At 42.8% G+C, this 27,463-nt stretch overlaps 2 protein-coding genes across 2 annotated transcripts in view; one reads left to right on the plus strand and one right to left on the minus strand.

Moving 5' to 3' along the window:
• Window positions 1-21: 21 nt before the first annotated feature.
• si:dkey-182i3.11 (insulin-like growth factor-binding protein complex acid labile subunit) lies at window positions 22-4,292 on the minus strand. The gene is made up of 3 exons (XM_054603050.1): window positions 4,252-4,292; window positions 3,327-3,548; window positions 22-2,336 (listed from the first exon to the last, which is right to left on the minus strand). The coding sequence occupies exons 2-3, from the start codon at window positions 3,546-3,548 to the stop codon at window positions 444-446; spliced, it is 2,115 nt and encodes a 704-aa protein (XP_054459025.1). The 5' UTR covers window positions 4,252-4,292; the 3' UTR covers window positions 22-443.
• Window positions 4,293-17,965: 13,673 nt separating this feature from the next.
• The window catches only part of mark4b (MAP/microtubule affinity-regulating kinase 4b), a 50,423-nt gene continuing 40,925 nt past the window's right edge, over window positions 17,966-27,463 (plus strand). The window contains 1 exon segment of the mRNA XM_054597582.1: window positions 17,966-18,364. Coding sequence (XP_054453557.1) covers window positions 18,317-18,364 — 48 coding nt within the window. The 5' untranslated portion in view covers window positions 17,966-18,316.

Genomic DNA, 27,463 nt, shown 5'->3' on the forward strand with positions numbered 1-27,463 from the left:
CTTTTTATGTTTTTTGACAAATATACCATCATAATCAAATGCAGGCCCAAACACATTCAACAATTCTCAAACTAATCTCCTATCATAAAGCCAGTTTTCACAGTATTTAGGAACACACGCTCAACCAGGAACTGATGCGAATCACTAAAGAGTCCATGTTGAGGCTTTACTCCGTCTAAGCTGTACCACTTATTTGTGCTACCAAAGCATATATGCTCACATCCACATTAAATCCCTTATCCCCATATTTTATCAACAAATAATTAAGTTCCAATTTTGCAATAACTGTCTTTATACTCACAAATCAATCTTCCTGCAAACTGTGCATGCATTTAAACATATTCAAATTTACAGTATATTGAAATTTGGTAGTAAAAACTTATAAGCCAAGCGCAGGCATGAAAAGAAAAGGCAGGAAGAAACATTCACAGAGCACAAAACCACTACAAAGGATGCCACATTGGGCTGACAGCTATTAGAGAAATCGTGAGCAAATTCAGCATTTCTAGAGGAAATGAAGGCGACGTGCTGCTTGCAGCACTTGCGATGCAACGATTGTGTAACAGCCGGGGAGTCTGAGCTGCCTCGGAAAGCGGTCTGTCTTCTGTTAAAGGTAATGAAGAAGAGGAGAGGAAGCAAATGGGCTTATCTCCGAGCTTGTCCCTGTGCGTGTTGACCCAGCTGCTGATGTAGAGGATGTGTGCACAGGTGCAGTCCCACAAGTTACCTGACAGATACACAGAGTTAAGGTTTCTCAAAGGCTCCAAAGTCTCATTCTCCACTGCTCTCAGCTGGTTGCACCTCAAACTCAATTTCTGGAGGTTCGTGAGTCCTTGAAATACATCCGGCTGCAGGTGACCCAGCCGGTTCCCATCCAAGTTGAGTTCTGTGAGCTTCGAGAGTCCGGCAAACAGCTGAGGGTGTAAACTGTTCAGGCTGTTGTTCTTTAGCAGAAGCTTACGGAGGAAGTTAAGGGTATAGAAGGTGTTGAACGGGATGTCACGGAGCTGATTGAAGCCCAACCTGAGCTCTTTAAGGCGCGTCAGCCCTACGAAGTCATCGGGAGACAGCTCCGTGATACGGTTACTGTCCAGATCCAGTGTGTTCAGATTTGTAAGGTTAGTGAACAGGCCTGTAGGATGAAGGTGGGCTATGTGGTTTTCATTTAGTCTTAGCTCTTTCAAACCTATGAGGTCTATGAACTGGTCCTGGTGTAGAGAGGCGAGATGGTTGCGAGAGAGCTTCAGTGAACATAGTCTCACCAAACCGTGGAAGACCGAGTGATGTAGAGACCTGATGTGGTTGTCATCCAGGTGTAGCTCTTTAAGGGCCCTCAGCTTGTGGAAAAGGCCTTTTGGAAGGTGCCTCAGAGTGTTGTACTCCAAGTACAGGTTCTGCAGTGACTTGAGCTTGTTGAACAGAGCAGGGTGGAGCTCCGGGATGTGGTTGTTTGACAGCTGTAGCTCGTTGAGTCTGGAAAGTGAATCAAACACCCCGACTGGTATGGTGGAGATCTGATTGCAGTCCAGCTGGAGTTCTTGCAGGTTGTTTAAGTTGCTGAACACGTCCGGAGGAAGAGATGTCAGTCTGTTCCTGAACAAATCGAGTAACTTGAGGCTGATCAGGTCCTTGAAAACTTTTGAGGGAAGAGAATCTATGAGGTTGGAACTGAGGTCCAGCTCACTAAGCGTGGTCAGACCTCTCAGCGACCCCTCAGAAAGAGTGGTCAGCTTGTTGTTGCTCAAGTCTAGATGAATCAGTAGGCCCATTGAGGAGAAGCAGTCCTCTGGAAGGCCGGTGAAGCTGTTCATATGTAGATGCAGATACCTGAGCCTGTCCACATCCCTCAGTGCTTCAGCTGGAACAGCGTCCAGCATGTTATCACTCAGGTCAAGCTGCTGAAGACCTGTCGCTCCTCCGAAGCTGGCCTCGTCCAACCTTGTGATTCTGTTTCTGGATAGAACGAGTTTCTCCAACGCAGTGGAGTTCTTAAACACACCACCCTCTATGTCCACTATATTGTTATGGCTGAGGTGGAGTTCATTGAGGGAGAAGGCTCCTTCCAATCCACCGGCCTGTAACATTTGAATCTGGTTGAAGTTCACATACAGCGTCTTCAGATTGGCTAATCCGCGGAGGAATCCGATCGGTAGATATTGGATTTGGTTCTCACTCAGGTCCAGTAAGGTCAGAGCAGGGCAGTTGAAGAACTGACCAGGGTGTAGAAGCTTCACATCATTGTTGCGTAGGAAGAGCTTGGACAGCTGCATCATATTGGGCCAAACTGGGTTGAGGGATAGGAAGACACTCAGCTGATTCTTAGTCAGGTCCAGGACCTAAAGAATAACAAGTAAGGAGAGAAGACTTGTCCGTCATCTATAATTCTAATATCAAAGAAATAAACATCATATTATTAGTTTAAGATAATATATCAAACTTGATGTTTCCTGGAAGCCTAAGTGGTTAAATTTGTTTCAGAATAGATTAGCCTATGGGATGGAAATTAGTTTTTTAAAAGCAGAATTTCATTTTTTTTCAATTTTAATGGAGTGGTCAGTGTTGATTTTGCACCTTTTATATGTAAAAACAAATCTCTATTTTACTGGAGGTACTGTGCAGGACTATTTCTTGTCTGGGAGTAATTTCCTGGAGTCTCTGTTAGCTGTCTGACAACTGGTAGAAATAGTCAGACAACAAATTGTACTGATTAAATATAAAACAAGATATTGCACATTAATTAGTGAGATTTAGATGTGCTGGCAAGTGTTTGACTATCTCTTTAAAGCTCTTCATTTTTTTTTATCACTTTGGGGGCAGAAGATCTATGAAACAAGCTAACAGACATAGCTGTACATTCTATTGCTTATTAAAGATAAGTTGTTAGTCAAATGTAGCCCATTTACATCTCAAGCATGGGAAAATATTCATTTAGAGTTTTGTTTCAGTTCATTTGGGGAATGTAACTCTTATATTTCCTCTACTATTAGCTCTGTTGCTCTCCTTTGGAAATATCTGTCTCTTTAGATACTTGATGTTATTCATTGCAGATATAAGAAATGTAAACTAGTAGACCACTGATTTTCCAGGCAGCCATTGGTTTCCATTCACCAAAGTGCGAGAGTTGAGAGGTGAAACACCAGTGTGGTTTGTTTATGAAGGTTCAGTTCAGTTCATCACTTGCTGCAGGAAATCAACAGTAGACAGACAGGAAAATCTAAACCCGGGACTTCCCTGCTGCAGGAGTCTCTAACGAGTACAGCGCTGCATCCCTTTTCATAAAGCATCTCACACCCAGTACAGTTTCCAGGCTTCTTTATGTTTCGTACCTGCAGCTCGTCCAGCTCACGTCTGGGTATTTCCTGTATCTCATTGTAGGAGACGTACAGCTGCTCTGTGCCCTCTGGCAGCTCGGGGATCTGGTCCAGTCCTTTCTCCTGACACACTACGGTGGTCAGATTGTGGAGACACTGACAGGTTGGAGGGCAGAGGTTAGACGCCCACACCGAGAGGCCCAGGGAGGCCAAGGTGAAGGCTGCCAGCATGGTCATCTACAGATGAAAACAAACATGGAGTAGTGAGACGGTACAATAGTGTTCCATTCCAAAGTGTTTTATACACACTGTACATGAAAAAAGTATTTCAAGTTTGCTTTGGTTTTGGATGACAAGATCTGAAAGAGAATTAAGTAAATAAGGCATCAGTGTTAAAACTATTCTCTATAGCATTTGTTCATAATTTGCTGATTTGCAAGGGCTTCAATTTATATAGGTAAATTGACTTCAAATACCTATATATATAAGATAAGATAAGATAAAATAAAATAAAATAATCATTTTTGTTAGAGATAGAGATTTACAGGATTACAGCAGCATAGAGTATAGTGCAAACAAGAGACATAGTAAAAAACAAGATCAAAACAAGTATTATAAATAAGTAAATAAGTAATTAAACAGTAAAGAATATTAAATAAGTAAAACAAATCCACAATAACTAAAATATTATATATACAGACAGAATAATTATTGTATTGATAATATATTATATGTGTGATAAGGAGTTTATTTTTGTATTGTACATTGTATAAAGTGCATCACTTTTTAAAACTTTGGTTAATTATGACAAACAGTATAAATTACAATCTAAATAGCTTCAAGATTTATATTTTTGGGTCAAAAGTGTTCAATTATCTATTCAGTTAATCATTCATTAGTGTTACTTTCCTTATTTATTCTCTTTTAAATAAAAACTTACCACTGATGTGAAGGCAGTGCTTGAGGTTGTGTTTCGTTGCAGGATGGTTTTGCTCAAAGCCGACTGTGCTGGCTGTCTTTATACTTGACTGCAGAGGATGCTGTGGGAGATGGGTCTGTCTGTTGCAGAGGAAGACATGAAGTACTTTTTCTAAGAACAACCACAAAAAGGGTCATTCAAACTGAGGTGGAAACTGCATGACACGGTTTCAGTGGTGCATCTGAAGACGGAGACCAAAAAATCTCTCCAGTGCACAAACTAATCACATTAGTAGGTCCATCACGCGATGACTTCTTCTTCCAGAGAAATTGTGACTCAATATGGAATGGCCTTATATTAATAATAATACAGAATCCTGTTGTTTAAATAATAGTGTGATCATGCAGACACACACACACATACACACACCTACCTGTATACTTAAAGGCTAATCTTATAAACATCTGTGAATTTGGCTCAAAAGCAGTTTTAATATAACAAAAAATATTAAGAAGTGTTTCTATTTTAAAGTATAGTTGAGATAATCTTCATTCTCATGCTACTTCATGCAGTTTATCATTTTTCTTTGTGTTTCATTACAGGACATGGATATCATCATACACATCACTGTGTACTATACAGGGCTGCTCCTCACTAGCAAAAAGAAGAGAACATTTTTATTTTTATTTAGAAGGGTCTTAAAATTTTACTTTAACTTTATTGTCCCCGAGGGAAATTTGTCTTGCTGCCAGGTAAAACATCGTACACACAGAGATGTAGACACACAGACTCATGTACAAAAAAAACACAATAAATACCTGAATGCATCAGTTGAGTATGCCATAAATAAGTCCCCAGTATCAGTTGGGTAATCATGAGTGTTTAACAGTTTGGTGGCCTGAGAAATAACAGAATTATTCTCCTGCAAAAGCTGCCTCAGTATATCTTTTCTCAAATTTAAAACCACCATTCACCAGACCAGCTCTGCTTTGTTTAACTGTAGTTAGTCCTAAAATAGAATAATATTAGGTACATTTTAAAAGCCTGCCTTCCACAACTCTGAACCTCATAAATAGAAATAATTGCTGCGTATTTTAAAGCTTTGAAGCTTTTCAGTGAGGTCTGGTGTCCGATGCTTTATGTGCTTTTGTGATGTCTGTCCCTCCCCTTCACTCACATCCTCACTTCAGCCCTTTATGTTGCCATTCTGACATCCGTCCACCAGATGGCCTCAGACTGTCCCACTTGTCTCAGTCACTTTACTTTCCCATCCAGCTGCTCACCAACCCTGCAATATATTATGAGGCCATTTCCGCTCATCCCCTGTCAGATTTTCACTGTGGATTATGTCTGTGCTTTTCACCTACCTTAACCTGAACCAGAACCAGAACCACAACCTGAACCTGAACATGAACCTGAACCTGATATGTTCTTGAAATTTTACTTGTTCCTGACCTGCTCACATGTTATGCCCCTTTTTGGATTTGTTTGACCTAAATGTCCCTGTTTTCTGTTCTATTATAAAATAATAATTCTCTTAACTCATGATGAGATCAACAATACTTATGATTTTGACAAAATACATCATAATCTTGACTTTACTTACCATCTCAAACTTCTTGAGTATCTCATAATTTTGATTTAGTGACTTAAAGTTGAACATTCTTTTATATATATATATATAAAGTATGTTATATATATATATATATATATATATATATATATATATATATATATATATATATATATATAAATATAGCGGGTAAAATAAGTATTGAACACGTCACCATTTTTCTCAGTAAATATATTTCTAAAGGTGCAATTGACATGACATTTTCACCAGATGTCGGTAACAACCCAAGTAATCCATACATACAAAGAAAACCAAACAAATAAGTTCAGAAATTAAGTTATGTGTAATAAAATGGAATGACACAGGGAAAAAGTATTGAACACATAAAGAAAGGGAGGTGCAAAAAGGCATGGGAAGCCAAGACACCAGCTGAAATCTATCAGTAATTAGAAAGCAATCCTGCTCCTTGTCAGTGCAAATTAATATCAGCTGGTTCAGTCCCAACTGATGGCCTATAAAAAGCTGTCTCATTGCCAAGGTGTCACACAAGAAACATCTCATGATGGGTAAAAGCAAAGAGCTCTCTCAAGACCTTCGCAACCTTATTGCTACAAAACATACTGATGGCATTGGTTACAGAAGGATTTCTAAACTTCTGAATGTTCCAGTGAGCACTGTTGGGGCCATAATCTTGAAGTGGAAAGAACATTATTTCACCATAAACCGCCCACGACCAGGTGCTCCTCGCAAGATTTCTGACAGAGGAGTGAAAATAATTATCAGAAGAGTTGTCCAAGAGCCAAGGACCACTTGTGGAGAGCTTCAGAAAGACCTGGAATTATCTGATACAATTGTTTCAAAGAAAACAATAAGTAATGCATCAACCGCCGTGGCCTGTATGCACGCTCACCACGCAAGACTCCACTGCTGAAGAAAAAGCATGTTGAAGCTCGTTTAAAGTTTGCTGCCTGTAGACAAGCCTGTGAAACACTGGGAGAATATAGTCTGGTCAGATGAGACCAAAATTGAACTCTTTGGATGCCATAATACACACCATGTTTGGAGGTCAAATGGCACTGCACATCACCCCAAAAACACCATACCAACAGTGAAGTTTGGAGGTGGAACATCATGGTGTGGGGCGGTTTTTCAGCATACGGCACTGGCAAACTTATAATTGAAGGAAGGATAAATATCTGCTGCCATCTACCAGGATGATGAAGATGAAACGAGGGTGGACATTTCAGCAAGACAATGATCCCAAACACACGGCCAAGGAAACTCTCAATTGGTTTAAAGAAGGAAAATAAAGCTGCTAGAATGGCCCAGCCAATCACCTGACTTGAATCCAATATAAAATCTATGGAAAGAACTAAAGATAAGAGTTCATAGAAGAGGCCCACGGAACCTTCAAGATTTGAAGACTGTTTGTGTGGAAGAATGGGCCAAAATCACACCTGAGCAATGCATGCGACTAGTTTCTCCATACAGGAGGCGTCTTGAAGCTGTCATCACCAACAAAGGCTTCTGTACCAAGTATTAAATACATTTCAGTAAGCGTGTTCAATACTTTTTCCCTGTGTCATTCCATTTTATTACACATAACTTAATTTCTGAACTCATTTGTTTTGTTTTCTTTGTATGTATGGATTACTTGGGTTGTTACCGACATCTGGTGAAAATGTCATGTCAATAGCACCTTTAGAAATATATTTACTGAGAAAAATGGTGACGTGTTCAATACTTATTTTACCCGCTGTATATATATATATTTATATTTTGATATTTGATGTAAAAAAGTTTCACTTAGTATTTTGATATTTGAGCATGAGTATTCAATTAAAAGAAATATCACGCATAATTTTAACTTTATAGTCCTTGAGGGAAAAGTTTTCTTGCAGCCCTGTAAAACATAGAAGATACAGAGACTTAACGGATAAAACAAGATAAAAAACATCAAACATGAATACATCATTAATCTTTCTTCTCTTCTTTTACCAACCTTGTGTTGCTGGAAAGGGAATGTATGTTAGATGGTTAAGTTCTGTGCTTTAGAGGTTAAAGTTCAAATGATGCTGAGGTTAGGGTAAGGCTGGGGGTTAGGCTTGTAGTCATCATGGTTACGCTCAAGATCTAGGGAATACATCGTGTCAGTGAGGGTCCTCACAAGTATCCAAATATGTGTTTGTATGTGTGTTGATGTCCTCGGGGTCAGCGTGAGCCACTGGCTGAATCAATCCCTGCTGACGTGCTTGGATCAGAACAAATCACTAGCTGCTGTACACACACACGCACACACACACACACACACACACTCACACACACACAAATGTAGAAAGCAACAGAAACAGACTCACCCCCCTCCCTTACTTTTCCAAAGTCCATTAGATGTATTGACAATTCCACATCCAGTTTTTTTTTTTGTTCCCCTCCTCTAATTGGTTTATGCACAGCTGACCGGACAGCGTGGCTGATGATGTTGGTGTAACACAGTGTTCAGAACCGGCTCTGCAATCCATGGAAATATGGACTGCTGCTCTGCTTGTTCTTTTCCAGCATCGATTCTCTCAGCAGCCGCTCTCTGCCCTTCTGGTAAACCTCTCCTCTTCCTCTGCCACTGTTCTCCAAAGGGATGACAGTGACTCTGCTCGCCGCTCGCTCACCTGCTAGTTCCAGTATCAGCCTCTCTGTCTGAAGCGTGTTGTGTCACTCAAGGTCTCAGTCCCAGACAAGGAAGTAGGTGTGCGAGGGAAAGGATGAGGCCCTGGGTTCGCTCCAACCGGTCCAGATCAGTCCAGGTAAGACTTCTGATTTGTTCATGAGTAAAATATGAATCCCTGTGCTCAAGGTTGTGAATACCTGACATTTGTAGCATGATGATGATTTTTGACAAGTTTTGACAAATTTACTTGACATATTCATAAAATCTGAGTTGATATTTATAACATTTTATTTTCTGGGCTTCGGTGCAATAACATGATCTTTTTTATCAGTCGCTAGAAAGCATTGTGGGTTCATGTTGAACATGAAGGTCAGAGATTAGCCTCAGCTTCTAGAGGTCCCGTTTTTTGCTTCAGTGGGGCAGATTCACGACCTCCTGATATGTGGCGTTGATCCCTCATATTCCAGGCTTAAAACAGCTTCTTTAACTAAATCAGCTAAACCACCCAGGGTTGCTGCTTTAACGGTGATGCTAATTCATATGGTATAACATCTCTTTTTCTCTCATTTCTGTTTTTCAATATGTGTGACTTGCAACCTTGACATATGCATGGTATCAGGAGCTACTACATGAGATACACACCACTGTGTTGCAACTTTAATGCTTTAAACTGTGGTAATTGTGCCTACTGTTTAAGTAAGTTGTGAATAAGTGTTGGTTGAATTGTCTTTAATGTGTTTAATCGTAATCCTGATGCAAACAAACATCGTGAGCTAGAGGCAAATGTCCTGTTAGGAGGTCTCCATAAACTTCTGGTACCATTCTCTCTCACACACACACACACACACACACACACACACACACACACACACACACACACACACACACACACACACACACACACACACACACACACACAATACTGCATGCATGCATGAACGCAGTGGTGGTACCTTTAAGAACATGTGGATAAGGGTGGGTGAGGGATGTTTGTGTTTCGATGCTGTTGGAAATATTGTGTTGTTGGTTTTTAAAAACCGCAACATAAAACATATATTTTTGAGATCTAAACTGGTCTGTGTGCACACATCAACATTTGTGATGAGCAACGTGAATATTCATGAAAATTGAAAAAATTGAGGAGACAAAGAAAAGTACATAAAGGAGAAAATAAAGTGCAGTGTTTTTTTTTAAATGTTTTTTTATGTTATTTCTTTAAAATAAGCCAAAGAGAGCAAATTAAAGTGATTGTTATTAAGACAGGTGGCCTCTCCTTATTGGGGCATCACCCCCATATCCTACCCAGTGCTTTTCCAGTCCTCATCTGACAGGCGTGTAGTGGATTTAGAAAAGAATAAACAGGTGGTGTTTTTCAGATTTAGGCCAAAGAAAAAAACATTTCTCTGTCACTGTTGGAGGAGCCTTTGAAATGGCTCATTATTAACCAATGATGATGTATTTATGGTGCAATGAACATGAACATAGGGGGGCGGCTGTGGCGTAGTGGAGAGCACGGTAGTTCTCCAATCAGAGGGTCGGTGGTTTGATACCCGGCTTCGGCAGTCGATGTGTCCTTGGGCAAGACACTTAACCCCAAGTTGCTCCTGAAGGCTTGCCATCGGTGTGGACTGGATGATGAATGTTAGTTAGAGTCTGATGGTGGCACCTTGATGGTAGCCTGTCATCAGTGTGTGAATGGGTGAATGATATGTAATATACTACTGATTGTAAGTCGCTTTGGAGAAAAGCGTCTGCTAAATGACTGTAATGTAATGTAACATGAGAAAAGAAAAAAAGAAAACTAGTACTGCTAAAGCCAAGAATCATATATATAAAACAGAAAGGTTTACCATAAGAACATATAAAAAATATGGTAATAATGATAACAATAAGAATTATAAGAATAAGAATAATTGTCATCATCATCATTATTACAACAGGAGTTGTTAATGATATATTAAGACTAAGTGAAAAGAGAAAAATCAAGTATTAATTATATACCGTATTTTCCGCACTATAAGGCGCACTTAAAAGCCTTTAATTTTCTCAAAAAACGACAGTGCGCCTTATAATCCGGAGCGCTTTATATATGGATTAATTCTGGTTGTGCTTACTGACCTCGAAGCGGTTTTGTGTGGTACACGGCGCTCTGTCAACATGTTTTAGTAGACTTAGTAAACTACAAAGAAACCGCAGCAGCATCACGGCCACCGTAGTCAGGAGCGTCGCGGAGTAATACACACTGTGCTTCACCATAATAACAGTGTGTGTGTATAAGGTTCACCATCACATACAGTGTGTGTGTATAAGGTTCACCATCACATTACAGTGTGTGTGTATAAGGTTCACCATCACATTACAGTGTGTGTGTATAAGGTTCACCATCACATTACAGTGTGTATAAGGTTCACCATCACATTACAGTGTGTGTGTATAAGGTTCACCATCACATTACAGTGTGTGTGTTTAAGGACCAACATGGCACCTGTCAAGAGACACGCTTACGACGCGGACTGAACACTCAAGGCTGTCAGTCACCAGGAGAACATGGGAATAGAGCAGCTGCGAGAGAATGGGTTTTATGTGTATGAACAAATGTCTCAATAAAGTTATTGAATTAAAAAAAAAAAAAAATCTACCCGGCATGCAATGCGCGGTGATCGGTGAACGAACCTATTTCCATCCGGGTGCTCCGGTCACCGGGATTCTACCGGGACGCCTCCTCTAGCTCCCAGACGGCTCAACCTCCTCTAGCTATGCTAGCTATGCTAGCTATAGAGGAGGTTGAGCCGGCCGGTCCACCGGTACCGGTACCGTGAAAAACACCGGTAATCCGGCACACCGGTATACAGGAGGATGAGCCGTCCAGATAAACATCCGTGAAAACATCATAACGTGACGTCACTGCACCGCGACTGTGACAAACACGAAACATTAAATAAAGATAATGAAACATTAAATAAAGATAATGAAACATTAATTAAATAAAGATAATGAAACATTAAATAAAGAAAATAAAAGATTTAATGAAGAGAATGAAACATTAAATAAAGATAATAGATGATATTGCAGCCTTTGTGGCATCAACTTAAGATCTTAAAAATAAGAACTTGAAAATTTAAATATATACATATATATATATATATATATATATATATATATATATATATATATATATAATATATTGTGTTTTATATGTATGAACAAATGTCTCAATAAAGTTATTGAATTTAAAAAAAATATTATTTAAAAAAAAAAAAAAAAAAAAAAAATCTACCCGGCATGCAATGCGCGGTGATCGCCGGAACCTATTTCCCGGTCACCGGGATTCTACCGGGACGCCTCCTCTAGCTCCCAGACGGCTCAACCTCCTCTAGCTATGCTAGCTATAGGAGGTTGAGCCGGCCGGTCCACCGGTACCGCTACCGTGAAAAACACCGGTAATCCGGCACACCGGTATACAGGAGGATGAGCCGTCCAGTGAAACATCCGTGAAAACATCATGACGTGACGTCACTGCACCGCGACTGTGACAAACACGAAACATTAAATAAAGATAATGAAACATTAAATAAAGAGAATGAAACATTAATTAAATAAAGATAATGAAACATTAAATAAAGAAAATAAAAGATTTAATGAAGAGAATGAAACATTAAATAAAGATAATAGATGATATTGCAGCCTTCGTGGCATCAACTTAAGATCTTAAAAATAAGAACTTGAAAATTTAAATATATACATATATATATATATATATATATATATATATATATATATATATATATATATATATATATATATAAATATATTGTGTTTTAAATGTATGAACAAATGTCTCAATAAAGTTATTGAATTTAAAAAAAAAAAATTAAAAAATTTTTTTTAAAAATTAAAAAAAAAAAAAAAAAAAAAAATCTACCCGGCATGCAATGCGCGGTGATCGCCGGAACCTATTTCCCGGTCACCGGGATTCTACCGGGACGCCTCCTCTAGCTCCCAGACGGCTCAACCTCCTCTAGCTATGCTAGCTATAGGAGGTTGAGCCGGCCGGTCCACCGGTACCGCTACCGTGAAAAACACCGGTAATCCGGCACACCGGTATACAGGAGGATGAGCCGTCCAGTGAAACATCCGTGAAAACATCATGACGTGACGTCACTGCACCGCGACTGTGACAAACACGAAACATTAAATAAAGATAATGAAACATTAATTAAAGAGAATGAAACATTAATTAAATAAAGATAATGAAACATTAAATAAAGAAAATAAAAGATTTAATGAAGAGAATGAAACATTAAATAAAGATAATAGATGATATTGCAGCCTTCGTGGCATCAACTTAAGATCTTAAAAATAAGAACTTGAAAATTTAAATATATACATATATATATATATATATATATATATATATATTGTGTTTTATATGTATGAATCCATCCATCCATCCATCCATCCATTTCCTATTTATTAAAAATTTCGCGGGGGCAGCAAGCTAAGGAGGGTCCTCCAGACGTCCTTCTCCCCAGCAACACTTTCCAGCTCCTCCTGGGGAACCCCGAGGCGTTCCCAGGCCAGACGAGATATATAATCTCTCCAGCGTGTTCTGGGTCTACCCGGGGCCTCTTACCAGTTGGACGTGCCTGGAAAACCTCTAAAGGGAGGCGTCCAGGAGGCATCCTGATCAGATGCCCGAGCCACCTCAGCTGGCCCCTTTCGACGCGAAGGAGCAGCGGCTCACTCCGAGTGACCCTCCGGATGTCTGAGCTCCTCACCCTATCTCTAAGGCTGAGCCCAGCCACCCTACGAAGGAAGCTCATTTAATGTATTCGCGATTCAATCTTTCGGTCACTACCCAAAGCTCATGACCATAGGTGAGGGTTGGAACATTAGATGGACTGGTAAATCGAGAGCTTTGCCTTTCGGCTCAGCTCCTTCTTAAAAATAAGAACTTGAAACGGTTAAATACAACGCCCGCATCACTGCTGACGCTGCACCGAACCGCCTGTCCATCTCCCGCTCCATTTTACCCTCACTCGTGAATAAGATCCCGAGATACTTGAACTCCCTCGCTTGGGGCAGTGACTCACTCCCAACCCAGAGGGTGCAATCCACCGTTTTCCGGAAGAGAACCATGGCCTCAGACTTGGAGGTACTGACTCTCATCCCGACCGCTTCACACACTCGGCTGTGAACCGCCCCAGTGCGTGCTGAAGGTCACGTTCTGAAGAAGCCAACAGAACCACATCATCTGCAAAAAGCAGGGATGTGATTCTGAGGTCCCCAAACCGGAAACTCTCCTCCCCCGGCTGCGCCTTGAAATCCTGTCCATGAAAATCACAAACAGGATTGGTGACAATGGGCAGCCCTGGCGGAGGCCAACACGCACTGGGAACAAGCTCGACTTTGTGCCGAGTATCCGGACACAGCTCTCACTTTGGTCATACAAGGACCGAATGGCTCGTAGTAACGAACCAGGTACCCCATATTCCCGCAGTACCCCCACAGGACTCCCCGAGGGACACGGTCGAAGGCCTTCTCCAAGTCCACAAAACACATGTAGACTGGATGAGCAAACTCCCATGCACCCTCCAACAGACCTGCAAGGGTAAAGAGTTGGTCCGCTGTTCCACGTCCAGGACGGAATCCGCATTGCTCCTCCTGAATCTGAGGTTCGACAATCGGACGGAGCCTCCTTTCCAGCACCCTGGAGTAAACTTTCCCGGGGAGGCTGAGCAGTGTGATACCCCTATAATTGGAGCACACTCTCCGGTCCCCCTTTTGAAAATGGGAACCACCACCCCGGTCTGCCACTCCACAGGCACTGTACCCGACTTCCACGCGACAGTGAAGAGACGTGTCAACCAAGACAGCCCAACAATGTCCAGAGCCTTTAGCATAAAAGATTTGATCGAATCTCATCCACTCCTGGCGCTTTGCCGCTGAAGAGCTTTTTGACTACCTCAACGACCTCCGCCAGGCATATGGACGAGACTTCCCCTGAGTCTTCAGACTCTGCCTCTTCCACAGAGGACGTGTTGGTCGGGTTCAGGAGTTCCTCAAAGTGTTCTTTCCACCAATATCCCCAGTCCGGGTCTGCAGTTCTCCCCCCCTGCTGAGCACAGCCTGAGAAAAGCCCTGTTTCCCCTTTCTGAGTCGTCTCACGGTTTGCCAGAACTTCCTTCCTTGAGGCCATTCGAAAGTCCTTCTCCATGGCCTCGCCAAACTCCTCCCACACCCGGGTTTTTGCCTCAGCAACCGCCGCAGCTGCAGCCCTTCTGGCCAACCGGTACCTGCCTGCTGATTCAGGAGACCCTCGGCCAACCAAGCCCGAAAGGCCTCCTTCTTCAGCTTGACGGTCACTTCACCGCTGGTGTCCACCAGCGGGTTCTGGATTGCCGCCATGACAGGCACCGATCGCCTTCCGACCACAACTCCTAGCAGCAGCTTCCACAATGGAGGATTTGAACATGGCCCACTCGGATTCCATGTCCCCAGCCTCCCCGGGATGCAAGAAATTGTTCCGGAGGTGGGAGTTGAAGACCTTGCGGACAGGATCCTCAGCCAGACGTTCCCAGTTCACCCTCACTACACGTTTGGGTTTACCGGGTCTGTCCGGCAGCCTCCCCGCCACCTGATCCAACTCACCACCAGGTGGTGATCAGTTGACAGCTCTGCTCCCCTCTTCACCCGAGTGTCCAAGACATACGGCCGCAGGTCTGATGACACAACTACAAAGTCGATCATAGACCTTTGGCCTAGGGTGTTCTGGTACCAAGTACACTTATGAACCTCCCTATGCTCAAACATGGTGTTTGTTATGGACAGTCCATGACTAGCACAGAAGTCCAACAACAAAGCACCACTCGGGTTCAGATCGGGCAGGCCGTTCCTCCCAATCACACCCCTCCAGGTTTCTCCGTCGTTACCCACGTGAGCGTTGAAGTCTCCCAGAAGAACTATGGAGTCCCCAGTCGGCGCCCTTTCCAGAACACCACCCAAGGACTCCAAGAAGGCCGCGTAAATCCGAACTGCCGTTTGGTGCATAGGCACAAACAACAGTCAGAGACTTTCCTCCTGCGATTCCCAGTCGCAGAGAACTTGAAAACCCTCTCGTTCTCCGGGGAGAACTCCAGAACAGCGGCGCTCAGCCGGGGGCTTGTGAGTATCCCCACACCCGCCCGGCGCCTCTCACCCTGGGCAACTCCGGAAAAGTCTCAAAAAGTCCAGCCCCTCTCCAGGAGTTTGGTTCCAGAACCGGTGCTATGCGTGGAGGTGAGCCCAACTATATCTAGCTGGTAGCGTTCCACCTCCCGCACCAGCTCCGGTTCCTTCCCCGCCAGAGAGGTGACATTCCACGTCCCTAGAGCTAGTCTGTGATGCCGGGGGTCAGCACGCCCAGGTTTCCGCCCCAGCCTGCCGCCCAGCTCACATTGCACCCGACCCCAATGCCTATCCCTGCGGGTGGTGGGCCCACAGGGTGGCGGCACGATGTAGCTTTTTCGGGCTGGGCCCGGCCGGGCCCCATGTGCCAAGGCCCGGCCACCAGACGCCGCCGGCGAGCTCCCCTACCAGGTCTGGCTCCAGGAGGGTGCCCCGGTTTCCCTATTCCGGGCGAGGTGCCACAACCTTGCATCGTCCGATTCATTGAGGTTTGGCATGAAAAAAAAAATATATATATATATATAAAAAAAAAAATCTACCCGGCATGAACAAATGTCTCAATAAAGTTATTGAATTTAAAAAAAAAAATTTAAAAAAAAAATTAAATTAAAAAAAAAAAAAAAAATCTATATAAATATATTGTGTTTTATATGTATGAACAAATGTCTCGGTAAAGTTATTGGAACCTAAAAAAAAAAAAATTTCCCGGTCACCGGAACCTATTTCCCGGTCACCGGGATTCTACCGGGACGCCTCCTCTAGCTCCCAGACGGCTCAACCTCCTCTAGCTATGCTAGCTATAGGAGGTTGAGCCGGCCGGTCCACCGGTACCGCTACCGTGAAAAACACCGGTAATCCGGCACACCGGTATACAGGAGGATGAGCCGTCCAGTGAAACATCCGTGAAAACATCATGACGTGACGTCACTGCACCGCGACTGTGACAAACACGAAACATTAAATAAAGATAATGAAACATTAAATAAAGAGAATGAAACATTAATTAAACAAAGATAATGAAACATTAAATAAAGAAAATAAAAGATTTAATGAAGAGAATGAAACATTAAATAAAGATAATAGATGATATTGCAGCCTTCGTGGCATCAACTTAAGATCTTAAAAATAAGAACTTGAAAATTTAAATATATACATATATATATATATATATATAAATATATTGTGTTTTATATGTATGAACAAATGTCTCAATAAAGTTATTGAATTTTAAAAAAAATAAAAAAATTTTTTTTAAAATTTAAAAAAAAAAAAAAAAAAAAAATCTACCCGGCATGCAATGCGCGGTGATCGCCGGAACCTATTTCCCGGTCACCGGGATTCTACCGGGACGCCTCCGCTAGCTCCCAGACGGCTCAACCTCCTCTAGCTATGCTAGCTATAGGAGGTTGAGCCGGCCGGTCCACCGGTACCGCTACCGTGAAAAACACCGGTAATCCGGCACACCGGTATACAGGAGGATGAGCCGTCCAGTGAAACATCCGTGAAAACATCATGCGTGACGTCACTGCACCGGACTGTGACAAAACGAAACATTAAATAAAGAGAATGAAACATTAAATAAAGAGAATGAAACATTAATTAAATAAAGATAATGAAACATTAAATAAAGAAAATAAAAGATTAAATAAAGAGAATGAAACATTAAATAAAGATAATAGATGATATTGCAGCCTTCGTGGCATCAACTTAAGATCTTAAAAATAAGAACTTGAAAATTTAAATATATACATATACGGTATATATATAGACTTTTATATATGCATATATATATTTTTTTGTTTTGTGATTTAAACCACCAGGAGGCGATAATGATACAGTAAGCGAAAGGAACTGGAGTTGTTTATCATGAGATTTTTATTGTGAAAATAACAGACACCATTAATATTTTTTTTTATGTGCATCTAAAAACTGTCAAAAAAGTGACCTTAAAAGATTGTCGTAATTCAGTCCATTGTTTAATGACTTTAAATCACTATAAAGTGAGATTAGGTTAAGATTTCTGGGGAGGGACTGACTTCAACGAGGAGCACCTGAAGGCAGCATGGGCGAGAGGGAGGAGAGAAAAGCGCGTCCGTGTGTGCGCGTTCACGGACGTCCTCTCCCTCTCCCTCTTTCTCTGGTCGCAACGCGAAGGGAGGGATCCCGTTTTCTTACGTCTTCTTCACCCAAAAAACAACAAACAACTAATGTTTCCGAGGAGACACGTCGTGTTCCTCCGCCGCTGCTCATCCGGGCGACTCTCCATTCACCGTGAAAGCAGCTGGAGACAAGCCGAATGAGACGAGCCGAGGGCGGCCCGGGCTGAAGGGACGAGCTGGGAGGCTTTCTCCACATTCATCCGAGTTTAAGGGAGAAAAGGGGGAGTTTCTGTTTCCTCTGTTAGCTAATGTGACACCGAGAGATGACTGGGTGAAAGTGAGAGGCTAAACCGGGTGGGAGGTCTGGGTTCTTCTCCTTCAGATGAGTCTAGGTTGGTACCGACAACACCAGAGTTTTTTTACGCATCTATTTAAGCTGGACTGCCTCTGCGACCCGTGCTGCCTTCAGGGACTGACAATGAGGATTGTATGATTGACAACCAGTCCAATCTGGGGTATATATATATCTGTGAACACAAACCTACATTATTATTATTATAATTATTATTCTCCTGGACGAACAACATGTCTGTACGCACAGCTCTGCCTGGGACCGAGCGGAACCCGGACCATGTAAGTAGATTATCATTATGTATATGTCACCTTCATCAGCAGGACCAGGTAACCATTAGGTGTTATGGTTTTATTACCCCCCCTCCACCTCCACCTCCACCCTCAGGCCCTGAGATTAGTGTGCAAAGAGCAGCTGCAATCAAGCACTAATCCCCCCCCAGCTCATTGGGGACGGATTGCTATTGGAAACACAGGATTTGGGGACATGGGAGGGAGATGGGGGAGGTTTGGGGTGCCTTGTGTGTGTGACATTAATGCTAATCCCTAGATTACCTTTAAAACAAATCTTTCACCTCCACCTACCTGTGTCTTCTGTGCATGTCTGTCCCCCCCACCAGTCCAGCTGATCAATAATGAATGCATCTGATGTAAGGCCACCCAAAAGCTCTCCACGCCCATCCTGCCCTGCACCCACCCTTCCTCCATCACCTTACTTCCAGCTCTTCACCTTGTCTGCCCCCCCACACACACAGTCCACCCTGTCTGGTCTGTGTTTCCCCTCTTTAATGAGTCAAATGCAGCTCAGTGGGCAGCACCATGTTGCAGAAATCTGCTGTGTCAGGCTAGCCGAGTGTTTGTCCTGCTGATGTTTTTCTGTGTCTGGGTTTTTCTGGGGAGACAGGACTTTTGAGTTGAATGGCTTTTCACACCTTTTCTCCTGTATGGGATGTCTTGTAAGGATGTGAGCCTCTTTCGATGTCCCTCCGCCACATAGTGACATCAGTATTGCAGCCGCACGGGCGAGTCCCCACCTTTTTATCTCAAGGGCACCTGGCTTACATCTAGCCTAAAAAATACCATCTGCTCGTTTGGATTTGGAGCTCTCAGGAATACTTCCTTCCTAATTGTATTTATAGGATATGTCATCACTATCAAAGTCCCTGTGGGTGCTTTTTAGATATTGTACTTTGTATCATGTGACATTGTAACAGCCACCAGTAGTGCTGATTCACAGTTTGGCTGGTTTTCTTGGGCTTTATCCGGCGACCTTTTACCACAGCTGTCAAATCCACGGTTACGCTGCCACCTTTGCTTACTAACCTCCCGGGTAGTTTGCTCCTAACTCACTTCAGTTTGTTACAGTCAGGTGATTATTGCCTCCGGCTCTTCCCAGGAATCAGGAACACTTATAGAGGTGGCAGAATCCAGGAGCTGGTTCGATCTTAGCGTGTTGTTGAGTGTCGGGCCACACCCAAATGTAGTTTAAAAAATTTAAACATTCCACCTTCTGAGAAGGCCTTTTGTAGTTATATGGCTCTCTCCTCCTGTTTAGTATCTGTGGGAGCGATAAAACTGTTTCTCCTGAACAAAGCAGAGCAGTAAACCAATTACTGTGCCAATTAAATGCTTGATACAGTTCCATTATTGTCAGGAGTTTGCTGGCAATCGCAGATGATAGAACTCTTCTCGCTGACTGTGAAAGTAGGATAAGTTAGGCGATCATGTGAATAGCACTTCCAAGAATAGTATTTTTTTCTCCTCACAGGACAGAACTGCTCATATTTATTTAGGTTTCCACTTATGTTATGGGGGCGGCTGTGGCGTAGTGGAGAGCAAGGTAGTTCTCCAATCAGAGGGTCGGTGGTTCAATACCCGGCTTTGGCAGTCGATGTGTCCTTGGGCAAGACACTTAACCCCAAGTTGATGTGTAATATACTACTAAGTCGCTTTGGATAAAAGCGTCTGCTAAATGACTGTAATGTAATGTAATGTAATGTTAGTGCATGAACTTGTCACCAAGCTGGTAGAGAAGGCATCTTTTATAAAAAGCAGTGGGAGGAATAAACTGTTTTAGCCTGTGAGCTGGACAGCAGAAGTGATTGCTGTGTTAGCTCTGCCACAAGCCAGTCTTGTTAGCAACCTCACCATGGCAACCACGTTGGTGGGGGGGGGTCCCCTCCACATTACCCCCTTCCCTCACCCACCCTTGTCCATCTCAACAAACACAACACGGACATTTACTTTCACACAGATATGACAGCAAGTGCACACAGTAGTTGTGTTCACTCAGACACAGAGAACAAGGGCTGGTCCTCTTGTGATATGTTCTGTTGTGTAATGTGTTCTGTTGTGTAATGTGTTCTATTGTGTGATGTGTTCTATTGTGACGTTTTCTCTAAGGGTTCTGCTTCCTGGCAGTTCGTCTTCTTGCCGGTTAAAGGCTGTTTTGGCATTTATACGATGGCTCGTATTGTTGTGCACTCTCATGGTTGAAACTCTAATGTAATTAGATTCTCACAACTGATTTGAGCTTCTTGGATCTGAGAGCTGTAGAGGTCAGAAGAAAGACAAAATAGGAGTAAATTGAAAGTTATAACCCTGCATTTTTTGGGGGGGTTTATTCATGTTTCTGGGGATGCAGTGACATGGGAGCAGGGAGGGAAGTCGTAACCTCCTGCAGACGGAGGCCATCATGAACGCAGCGTCACGCAGCTCGACCACCGACCAAGATATGCATCCTCCCTCTGCTTTGTCAACCTCCGAGATCACGTTTACCACGTTTGAACTAGATTTGCGTCTGTATCAGCGTTCGTCCTCCTCTAGTTCCCTCATTTCCAAACACAGTAGGCTTTACACAACCTAAACTAAACTAAACGTGCATCTCTTATAGACCTGTTTGCATTCAAACTTTTGGTTCTTGTGTCCTTTTGACAGCCTGTTATGCTGGTTAACTTCCAGAGATCATGAAATACGTGTGTGTGTTTTATATTTTTACTGTGTATTTCTGAGATCAGGTGTGATTTGTCGAGGTTATAAGAATGAGGAAGAAAACCCTTTTTGAGTGAAGACATTTAGTCACTTCTTTAAAGTTCTAATGTTGCGTTTGCACTTCCTTTCATCATAAGACACCAGTTTATGTAAGAGTGAACTACGCGGTGGCGAAGCTTGAAAGTTTAGAGCTCGAAAATAGTCAGTGAAGATCCTTCACCAGTGGGAATAGACAAACTGTTATGCTCGGGGCTTATTGGGAGCTTTAGTGTGTGCGTGTGCGTGTGTGTGTGTGTGTGTGTGTGTGTGAGAGAGATACAAAAGGAAGTCGTGTTGAAGGTGTGGGTTAGTGCTTGTGCGCACATGTAGAGCTGTGTGCTCTTAAGCAAATAACAAATCTTTCAGTGTGCCACTGCCACCGCTGTTCTGACTTGTTATGTGAAAAAGCTGGCACTCACCGCCGGAGCCCCACACGATGGCATCAGTTTCACCCTAGAAACACACCACAGAACCGGCAATATGAAACAGCCTCAGGGCATCAATCATCTAGTTCGCTGAGGCCAAGTGAACCGTGGTTTGATCAGTATATAATTGGGCGGGTTGATATTAGATGACCTATATGGCGCTCGCCACCTAAACCCAACTGGAAGGTGTTTGTTGGAGTTACTGGTGCAACTGTGGCCCAAAGGTCACAGAAGTGGGCCAGTGGCAGGGAAGATTCCCGACTTAAATCCCCGGAAGAGGTGACTGAGTTACCGTCTGTTTTAACCTTAACGGCTACTGCCAAGGTGCCCGTGAGCAAGTAGAGGAGCTCCGGTGAACCTAGCCAGTGGGCAAACTGTGGTTTCGCTGAGCGGGTTCAGCCGTGAAAGTATGAATGTGAAGCAGGGCAGTGCTGGGAAAGGAGCTTAAGAGATTTAGCGGACCTCCCTGTAAATGGCTTGCTCAACAGCACAGCAGGGCCGTTTTTTAAGGGAAATTTAAGTGTTTACTTTCCCAGCTCAGATTTGTATTACTTGCTTAAATACCGTCTTAGCTTCTCTCTACTTTTTTTTTTTTTTTTAAATACATTGCACTTTCCCCAAAAATCACTCCCCCATCACTGTCGTCTTCTCACTCGAAGTGAATGTAGATTAGCTTTAGTAGGTGGTGCTCTTTGTTTTCTCCTCATCCTAATGTTTTTTACATTTAACAGATATTTACGACAATATTTGACAAAGATCCATCAATACATATTCTTCAAGGTACACTAAGCATGATGGGATATATTGACAATGTAAAATCAACAGTCTCCCTGAATGAGGCATACATTTATGGTCAAGCAATGTTTTGTTCACAAATCGTGCAGATATGTCTCAAAATTGTGTCTTTATTCAGATGAAGTTTTGCAGATTGACACATTTTCTTCCCCCTGATGTTACATAATGTATTTCTGAGCAAGCCTGTTTTCTATAGGCCGACAGTGGTGTGTGTGTGTGTGTGTGTGTGTGTGTGTGTGTGTGTGTGTGTGTGTGTGTGTGTGTGTGTGTGTGTGTGTGTGTGTGTGTGTGTGTGTGTGTGTGTGTGTGTGTGTGTGTGTGTGTGTGTGTGTGTAAACGTTTCTATCATATCTCTTTGTAAGCCAGCCAAATGTAAAAAAAAAAAAAAAAAAAATCAGGATTGGCCTTTTGAAGGTCCAAAACAAAGGAACACAGCATGGGATGCAGGATAAAGAGGCCAAATCTCAATGTGTCGGTTAAACCCTTAATAATTAATTACACGTGGTTGCCATTTAATACGAAGCGTAACTGCGACGGCTTTTTATCAGCACAACCGTTATCTTACCAGCTATTATGTAAAGCAATTTAAGAAGCTGGTCGGCAACCGCGCCGAACAGGTGGCGTTTACTGGAGATCAGGCTACCATGTGAAGAATGACGCTGCTCACAGAGCCCCTGTCAACTACACACACACACACACACACACACACACACACACACACACACACACACACACACACACACACACGATCCCCCACAGGTGGACACATTTACGCACAAAGATACACACACAATCACAAAAGCAAACCGTCTGACGGGTATAAAGGGACACTCTGGCTCACAGTCAGAGCGCACACAGTCGGTCCGTTGTGTTCATTGTATAACGGGGCTCTTCAGGTGTCTGCTTACCGTCCTCAGTGTCTCATGCAGATACAGCATCTGCTCGTCCTGTTCACTTTAGAGTGTTTTTCATCTGTGGTTACAGGATCTTGCCTGCTCTGCAGCTCTCTGAATTATTGCAGTTGTTTTTTATTTGTCACCATTTTAGGCACCCGCTACATCTCCTCTGGCGAGATTAACAATTAAATTGAGTTCCTATTCCATAGACTGTACATAAGAGGTGGACGTAGTCATTGTGATATCACACATTGGTTTGTGGACTGCAGTTTTGAAGCGTTTTTTCCGTCGCCATCTTGGCTTTCTGCAGCCATTGAACTGAAGCGACGTGTCAATCTACAAGGCCCGGTCCCCTTCTAACCAGAGGTTCATTCACGTTAACATTACACTCCTAAATACATTTCTCCAGGTTTTGGTAGACATTCCTCTCCAACTAACCTTAAAATGTCAGAAGAATACCCTGTTTAATAGTCCAAACAGTGCTACCGTACAATATAAACACATAACACACATTCCAAGAACGCATAGCAGACGCCAAGCTTTTTCCCTAGAGTCCCCGCACCTTCACAGAACAAACACCTATAACACCATCAGCCCTCCGCACCCTTCACCCCTGGGCCCTCTAACAGCCCAAATCTCACTCTTACCATTTACTGCAGCTTCAGGTCCGTAATGCCCCGGGCCTCTAACCATACAGAGCAGAGCAGCGCAGCGGGTAACCACAGTGGAAGCTGCAGAGCCTTGTTTCATGTCGTTGACTCTAAGCTGAATGTGATAAAGACTGTGTGTGTGTGTGTGTGTGTGTGTGTGTGTGTGTGTGTGTCTGTGTGTGTGTGTGTGTGTGTGTGTGTGTGTGTGTGTGTGTGTGTGTGTGTGTGTGTGTGTGTGTGTGTTGCAATCACTGTTTCTGTCCATTAGCTGCTGCAGCTTGGAGCTCTGCCACAAAACAGAGTCCTTTTTAGATACAGAGCTTTTTAAAGTTTTCCCTTGGGGTCGGATTCTCTCCATCAAATGGGTGATGGCAGAGAGGAGGCGGTAGTACAAGGTAGACGCTGTCCACTGCTGTGTCATGACTTCCTCTTACAGTGACGTCTTAATAGCTTCCTGCGGCAGACAGACTGTAAGCTCAATCAGCAAAACCTTTTTGGCCAACAATCTTGGTTCCTGTTTGCGTTGTTGTTGTTTCAAGATAAAGGCACATTTTCAAACTATTTTAGTAAAAAGTTCCTTGTGCCAACAGAGGATCTGCACTAACCAACCATTTCATTTAATTCATTAGATAATGCAATGCTTGGCTGTTTTTTTTTTTAAAACCAAGAAAGCTTGTTAACCCCCCCCTGTGGCTTGACTTGACTTTTAAGACAAATTGCTTCGGGCACGAGGAAAAGGAAAATAATTATGGTGAGAGGTTGGGTCAGGCTGAAGTGGCTGACTGGGCAGAGGCAAAGACTGTGAGCTGGGAGAATGGTAGGAGAGGGAGTGGCCGAAGGTGCTTCCTGAATATATATCATGTAGTGAAATGAACCAGAGGATTCGACAACCAGGTATATGAATACGTCAAAACAGGTTTTTCAGGTACGGAGATGATTTATAGAGTGAATCAGTGAGAGAAAAAATCCAGTAAAAGTAATTAAAAAAATAATAATAATCTTTGCATCTTTAAAGGGAGATTATGGTTTCAAACAACTTCATTTTTGTAATTTTTGCCACCATTCCTACCAGTAATATTTCTCAATAGCAACATTGCTAAAAAGCGGTCTGACAAGGCGAGGAACACAAGCAGTCAGACGATTGTTCGGGTTTTAAACAAACCAACATGTTAAACTTGGAGTTACAAACTCTCCCAATTTATCCCATTTTACACACAGACTGGTTGACATTTGACCTACTGTACTTCCCAATGGATGCATGTATGTGCACAGAGTTTTCATGTGCAGTGAGGCAGTATTATGACATTACAGGTACGCTCCCTTTGTTTTATCTGCAAGGACATTGTGGCATAAATGAGCCGACCCGTGTGCTTGTCCACAACTCATCTGACTGGATGTTTCTTTCCCCGCCAGTTGTCATTTAAGGAATATTGCCCCGATCTCATCACAGCAGTTATTTTGGCGACTACAGCGCTATCATAACCAGTATAAATGATGGGCAAAACTACCAAACAAATGGGTCCTTTGTCCTATATGTGATGTGTGCAACATTGTAAAAGAAAATCCTGTCTCTTTTTGCACTGGAAACGTATCTCAGAGCGCTCAGTGACTCTGGGTTCACAGAAGCGATCATTACAGAGAGAAGTATCCGTCTGTGTAGAGACAGAGAGAGAAACCAACGTCTAGCCAACGAGTGACTCAGCTCTCTAATCCACTGCTGCTGTTGATCCAAACGGAATAAATCTGACCCTCAGCTCAGCCCGGTCTGATGATCACAGCCCTGCAGTGAATGATACGCTGAGTAATGTGGCACATCTCCAGACGGGGGAACAGAAAGCATCTCTGTGAGTGTGTGTACTGTACAGAATGAGGAATCCAGTTCCACTTTGCATACTGGAGCCAGAGGGGGGAGGGGGGTGACCTTTAACCCACAATGTCTGCTAGTCGTCCTCCTGGCTCATGTGGGCAATAATGTTTTTGATGTTGAGACAATCATGGCTGTTTTTTTTCTTTTCTTAAATGCACTCCCAAGATGTTCCACAATAAGTGTAATAGACTCAACATTGTGAGCATTCCGCTTGCATTCATTCACTGTGTATATAGGACATTTTGTTGTGTTTTACCACAAAAGACAAGGTCATCTGAAGATACGTTTCCAATATGATGTTGTATAGCCTGACTTTTAAGTTGTCACATTCAACTTGATTTAATGGTGATTTTTAAGCCCCAAAACCTTTTTTTGTGTAGTTTTTGAGCATGTTTTGTAACCCGAGGCCCCAAGAAACCCTTTCCAAGGCCATGATTACATTTCAGTTTTCATTTCAGTTTAAAGAGGGAATCATATGAGGCTCCTTTGAGTGAAATTTCTTTAAAAATAGCTCGCTACTTTGCTGCTGGTGCAGTATACTTGGTGCATAGAACAGAAGATTGAGACTGAGCTTTCCTGTAAGAGCAACACAATTCTACCTGCCCTGGGGCAATGCATTGTACATGTCAGGTAGAGGAGCCCTGCGGCCAAACGGCTCTGACTCACGGTCTAATGCTAATCGGTCGGAAGCTGAAGAATGTCTGTCAGCCGCTGCGTTGCTTCAGTCCTCCGCAAATGTTCTCTGATTGAAAACAGAAGCAGCATCAATAGTTACGGATTAAGAGACGTCGGTGAAGTTTAGTTTCAGTATCGGCCGTTTACATTGTTTAGGAGGAGGTGGATGGAAGCTTGTGTTCATTACAAACGCTAAATAAACGGTTTGATTATGGTTTGTGCAACAGTGTGTCATTTGCACTCCCTCTAAATCAATTATTTTAGCAGCTTTTCCGTCCCTAATTATTCTGAAATTCAAAAGCTTTTCGATCCGGCTAGACATTTCTTCTATTCATCATGTTTTTTTTTTGCTCCCACATTTCCTGCCGCTTCAAAAATATTCCTGACTAATACCAACAAGTGATAACTTCCTGCGATGAAAGAAAACCAAACATGACGGTGGCATTACTGCAGTGGGCAGACTTTGTTACTGTGTCAGTGTTGAAAGTGTTTGCTCATTACAAATGGTATTTTGGCTTTGTTATGACAGAATAAATCCCCTTAACAACCACGTTCCTGTGTAACGATGCCGATCACTACTTCTTTTTTTGTTCTCTTGTGTGATCCTGGATATCAATTGCTTGCATAAATAATGCGTTGTATTTTCGATCCGAATTTTTTAAATCAGACTTATTACTTTACTCACTAAGGAGGACTGATATCCATTTTTTTTTTTTTTTTTGCTGTAAATACCAGTGCACGTTAATGAAAACTCTAGTGCATAAACACTCAGCACTGTGGCTATAAGAATCTATTAACTGGAATGAAAGGCTTTGTGCAAAAGTCCAGATCGCGTTAACGCACGACCATCAGACGGCCCCATCCGTCAGTTTCACTTGACGTGTTGTTTCCGGCAGCTCCCTCTTCCTCATGGGGCCCTGCCAGGAAACGCTCGCTGGTGTGATGCGGCGCAACATGCAACACTCCTGCTGTCATTCCGCTGACATCTCTGTCTCCAAGACAGGAAGTGACGCGGGTCGAGCTCTTTTCCTACATCCTGACGC

Source organism: Anoplopoma fimbria, chromosome 1, assembly GCF_027596085.1.
Source record: "Anoplopoma fimbria isolate UVic2021 breed Golden Eagle Sablefish chromosome 1, Afim_UVic_2022, whole genome shotgun sequence".
Taxonomy (NCBI): domain Eukaryota; kingdom Metazoa; phylum Chordata; class Actinopteri; order Perciformes; family Anoplopomatidae; genus Anoplopoma; species Anoplopoma fimbria.

Bases quoted from the DNA above. Each gene is read 5' to 3' on its own strand.
- si:dkey-182i3.11 (XM_054603050.1), bottom strand. From the start codon at position 3,548: ATGACCATGCTGGCAGCCTTCACCTTGGCCTCCCTGGGCCTCTCGGTG. The intron at 2,337-3,326 runs GTACGAAACATA...GTTATTCTTTAG, and splicing joins GTGAGCTGGACGAGCTGCAG to GTCCTGGACCTGACTAAGAA.